Genomic DNA, 14609 nt, shown 5'->3' with positions numbered 1-14609 from the left:
GCTCTGTCTCAAAAAAAAAAAAAAAAAGCTATAGACACACACATCCTACATGGTGACATTTGAAGTCAAGAGAAATGTAAAACAAAGGTAAAGATATGCTAAGGTATAACTGCATAAAATTAAGAATAGTATATACTATATTACTGTAATATGATAATTTTGTAGCTACCTCTTGTTGATGTGAGTTTAGCTCATGTGTCCAGATGTGAGAATGACTTGGAAGGATTTAATGACAGCCATTCGAAGAAATCATGAGAGAGATTATGGATATAGCATAAAAGGTTGTGGGTTAAGGGTTGAAGTTAAGGATCGTAGAGAAATTCAAGAGCTTCTAGACACCACACCAGAGGAATTACCAGAAGGTGACTTGATGGAAGTGAGTGCTTCTGAACCAGTGCCAGATGATGAGGAAGAAGTCATAGAAGCAGTGCCAGGAAACAAATTGACATTAGACAGTCATGCAGAAGGGTTCCGGTTATTCAAGACTGCAACTGAGTGATTTTATAACGTGCATCGTCCTATGATATAAGCACTGAAACTAAAGCAGATGGTGGAAGAAGGATTGAAACCTTATAGGAACATTTTTAGATAAGTGAAAAAACAAAAATACCGGACAAATTATGACATATTTCTGTAAGTTATGCTGAGTGTGCCCACCTGTCCTGCCTGTGTTCTTCACTCTTTCCCCCTACCACCCCTGGGAGTGAGACCAACCCCTCCTCTTCCTCCTCCACCTTCTCAACATGAAGACAAGGAGGATGAAGACCTTTATGGTAATCCATTTTTACGTGATGAATAGTAAATATGTTTTCTCTTCCTTATTATTTCCTCCAGCTTACTTTATTGTAAGAATTCAGTACATGATACATATTACATACTAAACTTGGTTAATTGTTCATGTTGTTGGTAAGGCTTCTGGTCAATAGTCAGCTATTACTCTATAGAAGTTAAGGATCTTTGGAAATCAGATATTAGAGTTGCAACTGCTCTCTATGTTGTTCAAGGGTAAACTATATATGTAATAAAGATAATAGTTATATTTTAACATTGTGTATGGCTATATAGTTACATACTATATACTAGTGTCATATATTGTACATGTATTTTATATATAGATTGTAAAATATTGTAAAGTTCCTTCAACATTCTAATCTACTAAAAGTTGTCTGGTAACTCTTTGAAAATGAATGGATGTATGAAAAAGCTTAAAAAAGAGAGTGTGGGGTGGTGCCTGTAGCTCAAGCGGCTAAGGTGCCAACCACATACACCAGAGCTAGCGGGTTTGAATCCCGCCAGGCCTGCCAAACAATGACAACTACAACCAAAAAATAGCTGGGTGTAGTGGTGGGCGCCTGTATTCCCGGCTGCTCGGGAGGCTGAGGGAAGAGAATCGCTTAAGCCCAGGAGTTTGAGATTGCTATGAGCTGTGACACCATGGCACTCTACCCAGGGTGATAGCTTGAGCCTCGGTCTCAAGAAAAAAGAAAAAAAAAAGATGGGCAGCGCCTGTAGTTCAGTGAGTAGGGCGCCAAAGGTGGTGGGTTCAAACCTGGCCATGGCCAAACTGCAACCAAACAGCCAGGCATTGTGGCGGGCGCCTGTAGTCCCAGCTACTCGTGAGGCTGAGGCAAGAGAATCGCCTAAGCCCAGGAGATGGAGGTTGCTGTGAGCTGTGCTGCCATGGCACTCTACCAAGGGCGATAAAGTGAGACCCTGTCTCTACAAAAAAAAAAAAGAGAGAGAGAGAGTGTGTTTGTTTTGTTGCATGTTTTATTTAAATCAGCTCAGTCCCCTCTTAATAAACTTTAACATGACACTCTTTAAATTTATTTTACCTAATGATCCCCATAAAGAAAATACATCTAATTGGATAGTTATGACAGTGATTTAAGTAACTATTTTTATAAAAAGAATCTACGTTATAAAACTTTATTTTTTTCTATATCTATTCAAATACTGTATGTTATTTTATTATGTTTAAGTGTGCCAGAATAAACGGATTATAGCCACAAAAAAAAAAAAAAAAATCAGCTCAGTCCCAAACTTCTTTTCATCAGGTTCCTTTGACATTTCCAGGAAGGCATGATATCCTTCCATAAAGAGACAAGGCTCTAGTATTTGGATACACTTTGTTTTAATTCTGCCTCTTGTACCTTGGTCATATTCCTTTCTTATGGATAGAGGTGGCAGTGTTTCGCCATTATTAGTATTAAACGAAATCACCTGTAAAGTACCTTGTGAGTACCTCCTGTACTGCAGTTATTGTTAGTGGAGTACTTTGGTTTGACTCAGTTCTTTTTCTTTTTTTGTAGTTTTTGGCCAGGGCTGGGTTTGAACCCACCACCTCCTGTATATGGGGTCGGTGCCCTACTCCTTTGCGGCCCTTGACTAAGTTCTTTATGTGAAGCAGGATGTTGCTTAATTTCTTCAGTTAGGTTTTATTGAGTCCCAATTTTTCCTTTCTTAATGCCTGCAGAAATTAAATTAAATATTAATTAGTGGTTAGTGGGAAGAGACAAGTTGAGTTAATCCATTTGACACTTTCTTTATACTTTGGGATTTAAAAATCCTTTCCTTTGGTTTATAGCAAATCGGCAAATTGAAATCCTGGAACTGGAAGATCTGGAGAAAGAGTGTTCCCTGGCTCGCATTCGCCTCACTTTGGCTCAGCATGATTCATCAGCAATTGCAGTTGCAGGTAGGAATGCAGTAGTCAGAGCCTTTCGTCTCTTAGCGCCAATAGCACATTTTTGGTCCAGCAGCAAACATAATATGCTAGACGGGCATAAGCACAGAGTCGTTACTCTGAGATACTTATCAACAAAGTCTTTGCGCTCATTTTGTAATGGTTGAATGCACTAAATAGCCTTGTCCATTTCCACAGGAAGCTCATCGGCAGAGGAGATGGTTACTCTTTTAGTTCAGGCTGGCCTCTTTGACACTGCCATATCATTGTGTCAGACTTTTAAACTTCCCTTAACACCAGTCTTCGAGGGACTTGCCTTTAAGTATGTATAAAATTGTAATTTTATAGTCTTAGTTTTGTAATGCAAACATATTATCCTATCGCTTAGTGTGAATCAGTAGTCACAAGCCAGGTAGCCTATAAGCCATTTGTGGTTTAAGGAAGTATTTTGTTTAATTCATGCAAGGAACCTTTTTTTTTTTTTTTTTTTTGAGATAGTCTCACTATGTTGCCCTCAGTAGGATGCTGTGGGTCACAGTTCACAGCAACCTCCAACTCTTGGGCTTAAGCAATTCTCTTGCCTCAGCCTCCCAAGTACCTGGGACTACAGGCACCTGCCACAATGCCCAACTATTTTTTGTTGCAGTTGTCATTGTTGTTTAGCTGGCCTGGGCTGAGTTCAAACCTGCTACCCTAGTGTATGTGGCTGGCACCTTAACCACTGTGCTACAAGTGCCGAGCCCATGCAAGGATTTTTGTTTATTTATTTATTTCAAGACAGAGTCTCAGTCACCCTAGGTAGAATGCCATGGCATCACAGCTCATAGCAACCTCAAACTTTTGGGCTTAAGCGATTCTCTTGCCCCAGCCTTCCAAGTAGCTGGGACTACAGGCACCTGCCACAATGCCTAGCTATTTTTTTTGTTGGTGTTGTTGCAGTTGTTTTTGTTATTTTAGCTGGCCTGGGCTGGGTTCGAACCTGCCAGCCTCGGTGTATGTGGCCAGCACCCTTACCCACTAGGCTATGGGCGCCGCCCCATGCAAGGATTTTTTTTTTTTCTTTGAGATAGTCTCAAGTTGTCACCCTGGGTAGAGTGCCACGGCCTCACAGCTCTCAGAAACCTCAAACTCTTGGATTTAAGCTATTCTCTTTTTTTTTAGACAGAATCGCCTTTGTTAGAGTGCAGTGGTGTCACAGCTCACAGCAACCTCAAACTCTTGGGCTCAAGTGATTCTCTTGTCTCAGCCTCCCGAGTAGCTGGGACCATAGGTGCCCACCACAACACCCAGCCATTTTTTTTTTCTTTTGATTACAGTAGTCATTGTTGTTTAGCAAGCCCCGGACTGGGCTCAAATCCACCACCTTCAGTGTATGTGGCTGGCGCCCTACTCACTGAGCTACAGGCGCCGATCCTTAAGCAATTCTCTTATCTCAGCCTCCCAAGTGGCTGGAACTACAGGCACCCACCACAACTCCTGGCTATCAGGGATTTGATTTTTTTTGAGACAGAGTCTCAACTGTTGCCCTGGGTAGAGTGCTGTGGCATCACAGCTCACGGCAACCTCCAACTCCTGGGCTCAAGCGAGTCTCCTGCCTTAGCATGAGACTAAGGTTTTGGTTGCAGCCATCATTGTTGTTTGGCGGGCCCAGGCTGGATTCGAACCCGCCAGTTCTGGTGTATGTGGCTGCTGCCTTAGCTGCTTGAGCCACAGGTGCCAAGCCTATCAAGGATTTTTTTTTTAAAGAATTTTGGGGAGGCGTGTGGCTTATAGGGGTAGAGCTCCAGCCCCATATGCTGGAGGTGGTGCATTCAAATGCAGCCCCAGCCAAAAAAAAAAAAGAATTTTAGTGGTTTGTGATCAAGAAGAAAAGATCTTGATTTATAGCTTCTCTTGAGAAATTAGAAGAGTAGATAACCAGAGTTAATGGTGTCCATTTCTGGCAAGGCATATGCTCTCTTTAAGTAAATCCTTTAAGACATCACTTGGCATCTGTAAGTGTCATTAAAAAGATTTCTTATTGAAATTGCTTTATACCTAACTATCAGTCAAGAAATGTATGAATTAGAAGCTAGGTGCAATGGCTCACATCTGTAATCCTAGCACTTTGAGAAGGTGAGGTGAGAGGACTGCTTGAGTTCAGGAGTTTGGGACTACCCTGAGCAAGATAGTGAACCGTGACATATACTCATAGACCCAGCTACTCTGAAGAGGATTGCATGGGCCCAGGAGTTTGAGATTGTAGTGAGCTATGACGATGCCACTGCTCTCATTCCCAGGCTAAAGAGCAAGACGCTGCCATAGAAAAGAGAGAGGGGAGGAGGGGAATTTGTGAATTGGAAGTCTCTCAACATTTACTGATGTCCTTGTGGGTCATCAGTTGTGTGGCTTTGAGGAGAAGGAAGAACCAATACTCCAGTGGTAGAATTCAGCGATAGACCTAAAGTTGTCATCTTATCTGTCTAATTTTAGTAGCAAGATAAAGTGGCACTTTTCATCATTTAGTTTATAAGTGTGGAACCCTTTTCATTGCAGGTGCATCAAACTGCAGTTTGGAGGAGAGGCAGCACAAGCAGAAGCCTGGGCCTGGCTAGCAGCCAATCAGCTCTCATCTGTCATTACTACTAAGGAGTCTAGGTACAGCCCTGATGTTCATTCGCCCCTGGGTGATTTTACCTGTCTCAACACTGTAGCTCTCTTTCTTTGATTAAATTGTCCTACACAGATACATTTCACTTTTTTTCTTTCTTTTTTGGCTGAGTTTTTATAAAAGCTGTAGAATTTATAATTAAGGTGACATCATTCCCATTATTATCCAAACCGGGATGTCTTTGCCCGTGCAAAGTCTCCCTCTCCATATCCCTGTCCTCAAAGACTTAATGTATTACATAATTAAGAAAATGTACTAGGGCAGCACCTGTGGCTCAAGGAGTAGGGCACCAGCCCCATATGCTGAGGGTGGCAAGTTCAAACCAAGCCCTGGCCAAAAAACTGTAAAAAAAGAAAAAGAAAATGTACTTTTGGGCGGCGCCTGTGGCTCAGTGAGTAGGGTGCCGGCCGCATATACCGAAGGTGGTGGGTTCAAACCTGGCCCCGGCCAAACTGCAACAACAACAACAGAAAAAACAGCTGGGCATTGTGGCAGGTGCCTGTAGTCCCAGCTACTCAGGAGGCTGAGGCAAGAGAATCACCTAAGCCCAGGAGTTGGAGGTTGCTGTGAGCTGTGTGATGCCACTGCACTCCACTGAGGGCGATAAAGTGAGGCTCTGTCTCAAAAAAAGGAAATGTACTTTTATAGGTAAAAGTCTGTATTTACTTGGCTTCAGAGTGTGATGTTCCTTTGTTCCCCCTTTCTTCCACTGAGTTGTCACCACATGGTTGTCATCATAGTGTTCTCTTAACAGCTTATCTCCAGCCTCTATTTAGCAGTTGTCACCTACCAATCCGTATTGTCCACTGTAGTTTCTTCAGATCTCCTCTCTCTGTATACTCACCTAGTGTACCCACTTGGTGTCTACTGGGTGTGCTTCAGGGCTTCATCACAATCCTTCTCTAATATCCCTCTCGGTAAGCTTACCTTCCTAAACTGCATTTGCAATTTGTGCCACGCATCTTATCAGTTTACAGTGGTAGTATTTTAGAGTTTGGATATTCTCTGACATTAGTTTTCACCCGCTACATTAATACATCAGAATCATTTATTAAAATGCAGATTATAGGCCGGGTAATCCTAGCACTCTGGGAGGCCGAGGCAGATGGATTGCTTTAGCTCAGGAGTTCAAGACCAGCCTGAGCCAGAGTGTCTCCAACAACAACAAAAAAAAGACTTAAGCAGCTAAGGCACCAGCCACTTACACCTGAGCTGGTGGGTTCAAATCCAGCCCGGGCCGGCCAAACGATGCCGGCTGCAAGCAAAAAATAGCCAGGCATTGTGGTGGGTGCCTGTAGTCCCAGCTAGCTACTTGGGAGGCAGAGGCAGGAGAATCCCTTGAGCCCAGGAGTTGGAGGTTGCTGTCAGCCGTGATGCCACCGTACTCTACCCAGGGTGACAGCTTGAGGCTCTGTCTCAAAATAAATAAATAAAATAAAACAAAACAAAACAGCCAGGCATTGTGACGGGTTACTGTAGTCCCAGCTAATGGGGAGGCTGAGGCCAGAGAATCATTTAAGCCCAAGAGTTTGAGGTTGCTGTGAGCTATGACACCACTGTACTCTACTGAGGGCGACATAGTACAACTCTGTCTCCAAAAAAAAAAAAAAAAATTCAGATTATAGCACATCACATGTTCTTTTTTTTTTCTTTTTGTTTTAGGAACCTGTGATGTGAGCCAGTTTCCTTGTTTTAGAAATCTAGAAACAGGTCTGGGGTGTGGTGGCTAACTAATCCTAACACTCTGGGAGGCTGAGGCAAGTGGATTGCTTGAGCTCACAAGTTTGAGACCCTGTCTCTACCAAAAATAGAAAATGTGAGGCAAGAGGCTTGCTTGAGCCCAAGAGTTCCAAGTTGTTGTGAGCTGTGATGCCACAGCACCCTACCAAGGGGGACAGCTTGAGACTGTGTCTCAGAAAAAAAAAAAAAAGAGAAATCTAGAAACAAGCCAGGAACAGTGGCTCATGCCTGTAACTCAGTACTTTGGAAGGCTGAGGCAGGAAGATTGCTTGACGTCAGGAGTTCAAGACTAGCCTGGGTAGAAAAACCCCCATCTCTATAAAAAATTTAAAAATTAGAGACTTAACGCTTGTAGCTCAGCAGCCAGGGCACCTGCCACGTATACCAGGGCTGGCGGGTTCAAACCCGGCCTGGGCCTGCCAAACAACAACTGCAACAAAAAACTAGCTGGGCATTGTGGCAGGCACCTGTAGTCCCAGTTACTTAGGAGACTGAGGCAAGAGAATCACTTAAGCCCAAAAGTTTGAGGTTGCTGTGAGGTGAGATGCCATAGCACTCTACCGAGGGTGACATAATAAGACTGTGTCTCAAAAAAAAAATTTAAAAATTAGAGAAAAAGCAACAAACCAAAATAACCCTAAAAACAAGGTAAGTTAATTGTATAGTCAAAGAAATATGTGATTAGTGGGAGAAAATTGAAGACTCTAAGTCATCTAAACATGTGGTTAGTGGGAAAGAATTGAAGAATCTAAGTCATCTAGTTTTTTAGTACTATTCCCCAGGTCGCATTGATCCTAATAATATTAGTTACCATTTAGCTTTTTTTTTTTTCAACCCCTTGGTCAATATGCATTCTAAATATTTTTCTTGTAAATACATGCTTTGAATGGTACTCTGTCTGTTAATAATCTGAAACTCATTAGTCCTTTTTGCTTTTTTCAAGTGCTACAGATGAAGCATGGCGACTATTATCAACTTACCTGGAAAGATACAAAGTTCAGAATAACTTGTATCACCACTGCGTAATCAACAAGCTCTTGTCTCATGGAGTGCCTCTGCCTAATTGGCTTATAAACAATTACAAGGTAAGTGGATTTTACAAAGAATAAGAACCCACTCTTTCAGCTCGGCGAGAAGTGAATATATAAGAATATATTGGTTTGTTGGCTTGGTGCCTATAGCTCAGCGGCTAGGGCCCCAGCCACATACGCTGGAGCTGGCAGGTTCGATTCTAGCCCGGGCATGCCAAACAACAATGACAACTACAACCCCCCCCCAAAAAAAAAATAGCTGGCAGTGCTGTGGCGGGCACCTGTAGTCCCAACTACTTGGGAAGCTAAGGCAAGAGAATTGCTTGAGCCCAAGAGTTTGAGGTTGCTATGAGCTAAGACGCCATTGCACTCTATCGAGAGCGACATAGTGAGACTCTGTCTAAAAAAAATGAAAAGAACCCACTCTTTCATTCTGATTAAGAGGTGATTAAAAAGAAAAGGAGGAGTAATGATAACTTGTAAGAACATATCTGCTATGCACCTGTTGCTCAGCGGTTAGGGCACTGGCCATATACACCAAGGCTGGCAGGTTCCAACCCAGCCTGGGCCTGCCAAACAACAAAGACAGCAACAACAAAATAGCTGGGCATTGTGGCAGGCACCTGTAGTCTCAGCTACTTGGGAGGCTGAGACAAGAGAATCACTTAAGCCCAAGAGTTTGATGTTGCTATGAGCAATGATGCTATGGCACTCTACTGAGGGCAACATAATGAGACTCTGTCTCAAAAAAAAATTTTTAGGAAAGTCAATTTTTTTTTTTTTTAAGTTAGGAAGTAGGGACGTCAGCTAAGGTGATAAAGGTAAGATTGTAATCAGATCAGAATATAGAAAGCATTTTAACATAATGACTAGAACTCTTCCAAACTGAGGCTATATTCAAAGTTAAAATTGGTGATTCTTTGAAATCCTTTTGCATCTATCATTCATGTATTTCTGAGAATTAGTGTGAATATACTGTTCCCAGAGAACTCAGCATTTCTGGAAAAAGTTTGTTGACCTTACAGTTGGGATGGTGCAGTAGAGAGAAACTACAATGTATCTTATTAGATTATAAAACAGGAAGGTACAGCATATAACAGATGTGCTTAGAGGCAACTAGGCTATTGGAGATTTAACTCTTATCCTAAGATCCGGATGAGTAAACCAAGACACTCGTTTATTTATATGGAGAAATGTAAATGCAGGGAATCAGACAGTCAACATCATTTCATTTGGCCAATACCCAGGTAAGGAAGAAGTATATATTCTTTTTTTTGGAGACAAAGCCTCAAGCTGTCTCCCTGGGTAGAGTGCTGTGGCATCAAGTGAGTTGAGTGGCATCCAAGCTGTCTCCCTGGGTAGAGTGCTGTGGCATCCAACTCCTGGCCTCAAGTGAGTCTCCTGCCTCAGCCTCCCAAGTAGCTGGGACCACAGGCACCCGCCACCACGCCCGGCTATTTTTTGGTTATAGCCATCATTGTTTGGCAGGCCCGGGCTGGATTCAAACCCACCACCTTAGGTGTATGGGGCTGGCGCCTTAGCCACTTGAGCCACAGGTGCTGAGCCAGTATATATTCTTAATCATTGACTTTTTATAGAAAGTTGATGCTGCTGAGCTGCTTCGTCTGTATTTGAACTATGACCTTTTAGAAGAAGCTGTGGATTTGGTGTCAGAATATGTGGATGCTGTGTTGGGGAAAGGACATCAGTACTTCGGAATTGAGGTAAGCATATATAGATGGCCCTCAATTTATTAATACAGTGATTTGACTTACAGATTTTTTTACTTTACAGTGGTTCAGAACTGATAAGCATTTAGTAGAACCCATACTGGAAGTACCTATAAAACCATTCTCTTGGCTCGGCACCTGTGACTCAAGTGGCTAAAGCACCAGCCACGTACACCCAAGGTGGCGGGTTCGAATCCAGCCTGGACCCGCCAAACAACAATGACGGCTGCAACCAAAAAATAGCCGGGCGTTGTGGCGGGCGCCTGTGGTCCCAGCTACTTGGGAGGCTGAGGCAGGAGACTCACTTGAGGCCAGGAGTTGGAGGCTGCTGTGAGCTGAGATGCCACGGCACTCCACCCAGGGGGACAGCTTGAGGCTCCTGTCTCAAAAAAAAAAAAAGAAAGAAAAGAAAACCATTCTGTTCACTTTCAGTGTAGTATTCAATAGATTACATTGTATTATAAAACTGGCTGTTAAATGGTTTTGCTCAACTGTAGGCTAAGAAGTGTTCTGGGCACATTTAAGTTAGGCTAGGCTAAGCTGTGATGTTCAATAAGTTAAGTGCGTTAAATGAATTTTTAATGGCCAGGCTTGGTGGCTCACTCCCGTTAATCCTAGCACTCGGGGAGGCTGAGGCAGGTGGATTGCTTGTGCTCATGGGTTTGAGACCAGCCTGAGCCAGAGCAAGACCCCATCTCTAAAAATAGCCAGGCATTGTGGTGGGCACCTATAGCCCCAGATACTTGAGAGGCTGAAACAGGAGGATCACTTGAATCCAAGAGTTTGAGGTTGCTATGAGCTGTGACGCCACAACACTCTCTCAAGGGCAACAAAATAAGATTCTGTGTCCAAAAATAAATAAGTAAACACATTTTCAATTTATGATATTTTCTTTCTTTTCTTTTTTTTTTGAGACAGTTTCTTTTTGTCACCCTTGGTAGAGTGCTGTGGCGTCACAGCTCACAGCAACTTCCAGCTCTTGGGCTTAGGCAATTCTCTTGCCTCAGCTTCCTGAGTAGCTGGGACTACAGGCACCCGCCATAACGCCCGGCTATTTTCTGTTGCAGTTTGACTGGGCGGGTTTGAACGCTGCCCAACTTACGATATTTTCAACTGATGTTGGGCTTATCAGAACATAACCTCATCATTTCTTTTTAATTCTGTATTATCACACTAAGTAAGGTGAGAATCTGGAAATCCATACATTGAATTATATTAATGTGTTTAACGTTTACTATTTGTAGTTATACAACTAAATATTGATACTTTAGAAATCTCTTTAATTTTCTGCTTATAAAAATGAGAATTTCATTTTTCTTCATCAAAAGAATGTGCATTTGTTTTCACTGGAGGAAGGGAGGTGTATTTGTGTATGCTGTGAATAAAAACAAAATGGTATTTTGTGTGTGCTATGACTATGCTAATTCTCTACAAAGAATTTCTCATTTCACCCTTATAGTATTCTTATCCAGGACTATTGTTTTTTCTTTTTAAACTTATGAGGAAACAGATACTTAGAGATTAAGTAAATTATCAAAGTTCCCATAGATATGTATGTATACACAGACATTTTTTTCTTATTGTGAAAAAAATAAGCATTTTATGTTTATGTCCTATGAAAGCAACGTCCCAGAAGAAATGAGACCTTTTTCAAATTTTTTTTTTATATATACTTGACATTTTCCTTTCAGTTTCCTCTGTCTGCAACAGCCCCAATGGTGTGGCTTCCATACTCCTCCATTGATCAGCTTCTCCAAGCTCTGGGAGAGAACAGTGCTAACAGTCACAACATTGCAGTACGTAAACCCTTTCATGAGACATCTTCTGTAACCCCATGCGCTAGCAATTATACCTCACAGCTTGATCTTTAGTTCTCAAGGATTAAAGAGAGGGCAAAGTTTATTATTGCCCTTAAGAAGCTAGCTGCCTTAGTCTCTTTATAAATAAGGCAAAAGATCTAAGCAACTTGGTCAAAAAACTTAATGAGGAACTGTGTAGACATTAACTATACAGAGGCAAATGGCATGCAGTCCATTACAGGCCAGAGTTGGTGGCTCACACCTATAATCCCAGGGCAGGAGGGAGGATCATTTGAAGCCGAGTTCAAGACCATCCTGGGCAACATAGACACCATCTCTACAGAAAAATAAGGAAAAAAAAATTAACCAGGCATAGTGGCATAGGCCTGGAATCCTAGTGACTTGGGAGGCTGAGGTGAGAGGATCACTGGAACCCAGAAATTGGGGCTTACAGTGAGCTATGATTGGGTCACTGCACTACAGAGTGAGACCTTGTCTAAGAAAAATAAAGACATTTACAGTTTGGTATGGCAAATTTTACTGGGTAAATAGGTATTTGAAATGCAGTGTAAAAAAGTATCATTATCCTGGTTGGGCACCTATAGCTCAGCGGCTGGGGCGCCAGCCAGCCACATATACTGGGGCTGGCTAGTTAAATATTAGTTCTGTATTTCACTTGGCATCTAATGACTAATTAAATCAGGTATAATATCTCTGCTTCATAAAAAAGAGCCAGTGATATGCTTATTTGAAATACTGATATGGGTGGTGCCCATAGCCCAGTCAGCAGGGGGCCAGCCACATACACTGAAACTGGCCTGGCCAGCTAACCAACAATGACTACTGCAACAGAAAAACAGCCGGGTGTGGTGGCGGGCGCCTGTAGTCTCAGCTACTTGGGAGGCTGAGGTAAGAGAATGTCTTAAGCCCAAGAGTTTGAGGTTGCTGTGAACTATGACACCACAGCATTCTACCCAGGGTGACAGATTGAGACTCTGTCCTCCCCCCCACCAAAAAAAAAAATACTGATATGATTTGCATATTTAGAAAATTCATCAGAACAAGATTGAAGGATTATATATACTGTGACAGAAAAGTCCATCTTTATCAGTGAAGTCACAGAGCAGACTTCTAAACTGAAAGGTGATGAAATGAAGCAGAATGGCTGATATCTGTATTAGGTAGAGCCTAACCGGTGAAGTCAAAGTGAGTAGTTAATTCAGTTTTTTTCAATGTTTCAGCTATTCTGTAATAATTCCCTTCTTCTCTTACAGCTATCCCAGAAAATACTTGACAAATTGGAGGACTACCAGCAAAAAGTTGATAAGGCAACACGAGATTTATTATATCGTCGGAACTTGTGATCCGGTTTGTTACCTAGCCTTTGTAACCACTTGGTGCCTCCTAGGGCTTAAGACTATCCTACAGGAATTCTGTATACTCAAGGCCATTTTTACAATTGTAAATGACATATAGAACATTCAAGTCTGCATTCTGCACAAGCTCGGAGGGCTGAAGAGTCCAAGGATAGAGGACCCTGTGCTTGCTGGTGGTGCTAACACAATTTCTGGGTTTCAACCTTGGGCTCAAATAGCTGCTTTTGTATATGATTCACAAGCTTTTTTAGAGTTTATATTTTTTTAAACTACTGAAGACATTCTTTATCTGCAAATTAAAACCCACTTCCATTTTCCAAAATAACCAGTGGTTATTGGTTTGTTGTAGCTGACCACAAAAAAGCAGTCACCCACAGATCTTTTAATTCTACTCTATCACTTTTTGTATTTCAGTGGAATTATTTGGTCCAGAACTGACATGTATTTTCTGTATTGCGAATAGAGGCTAAAATTTTGTGTACTCTTTTCATTATTTATTGTAGAGTTTTTGTATGATCTTCGATAAAATATCAAATAATTTGCCTAGATTGAGCCTAAAATGATGACCAGCTATTTAAAGAAGATATCTTATTTTGCATCTGATTTTGAAGCTAAAGTTGAGTAAGCTCTTAGCTAAGAAAAAATTGAATTATCTTTAAAAGCAACAGATTTTTAAAGTAAATTCTGATGACTTCTGTGATTTATCGTAATCAAGCCGGACTTGATCACACAAGTAGTCTAATAATGTATTGGACCAAAATATAAACCTCACTGGTCAGATTCAGAAGCATCCATGCCACAAATTTTTGGGAAAGTGAAAAATAATAAAGTCTTTGTAGATTTTATTCTGTATATTAAAATTTATCTTTTTAGGAAATAATCTGTATTCTACTTGCTGGTATGCCCTTTAATTTTTCCTGAGTTGTTCATATGCCTTTAATTTTTATACTGTCAATATCATATTTACATTACATATGTTAATTAACAGTGAGTTTCTCTGTGGTACTGTTGTTGGTAGATACTGAGATGTGTAGTTCTTTTTTCTTTTTAGCTCTATATTGATTAATACGAGGTTTTTGGTGCAATTAGAGACTGGGAGAGCCCTTGTCTTCCCAGCTCTTTACGCCTGTGGCTTTGAACCATAGTAAGAAAAATGTTTTCACCTTTATACACATAGGTACCCAAAAGAAGGTTTCTCAAAATTTAATCCTCACTATGTACTCTGATCTTTTCATGAGTAACTAATAGCTCATAACCTACAGTTTGAAAAACATCAAGTTCTGTTGTAGCCATCACTAGAAAGCAATAGGCTGGCCGTATTCCAGAAACCCATCCACTTGTGTTGCTGATCAAATCAATGGCAGTTCACAAGACACGGACCAACTTTTCCTATCTTTGGTACTTTGGTTCAAGGCCTAGCTCCCATGCCGAAGCCAGCCTAGCTCTTCTGTTCATTTTCTTTTTCCTTCTTCACTTAGAGTGCACAGCAGAGCACAACATCCCCCCACCCCATTTTCTACTTTTCTCACCATTTTTGAGTCTGTATTTTTGTTTGCTGGATAATGTAATATTTTAATAGTCCATAATAGCATCATTA

At 41.4% G+C, this 14609-nt stretch overlaps 1 protein-coding gene across 1 annotated transcript in view; it reads left to right on the top strand.

Moving 5' to 3' along the window:
- The window catches only part of NUP160 (nucleoporin 160), a 69873-nt gene extending 56016 nt beyond the window's left edge, over positions 1-13857 (top strand). The window contains exons 30-36 of the mRNA XM_023510096.1: positions 2588-2698; positions 2885-3008; positions 5222-5323; positions 8020-8161; positions 9706-9831; positions 11529-11633; positions 12911-13857. Of these exons, the coding sequence (XP_023365864.1) occupies positions 2588-2698; positions 2885-3008; positions 5222-5323; positions 8020-8161; positions 9706-9831; positions 11529-11633; positions 12911-13000 (800 nt within the window). The 3' untranslated portion in view covers positions 13001-13857. The remainder of the gene's footprint in view (positions 1-2587; positions 2699-2884; positions 3009-5221; positions 5324-8019; positions 8162-9705; positions 9832-11528; positions 11634-12910) is intronic.
- Positions 13858-14609: the final 752 nt, after the last annotated feature.

The sequence above is a fragment of the Otolemur garnettii genome, unplaced genomic scaffold (assembly GCF_000181295.1).
Source record: "Otolemur garnettii isolate 467f Iridium unplaced genomic scaffold, OtoGar3 scaffold00001, whole genome shotgun sequence".
NCBI lineage: Eukaryota > Metazoa > Chordata > Mammalia > Primates > Galagidae > Otolemur > Otolemur garnettii.
Note: the sequence above shows the minus strand (reverse complement) of the source record. Positions and strands in the feature narration are given on the sequence as shown.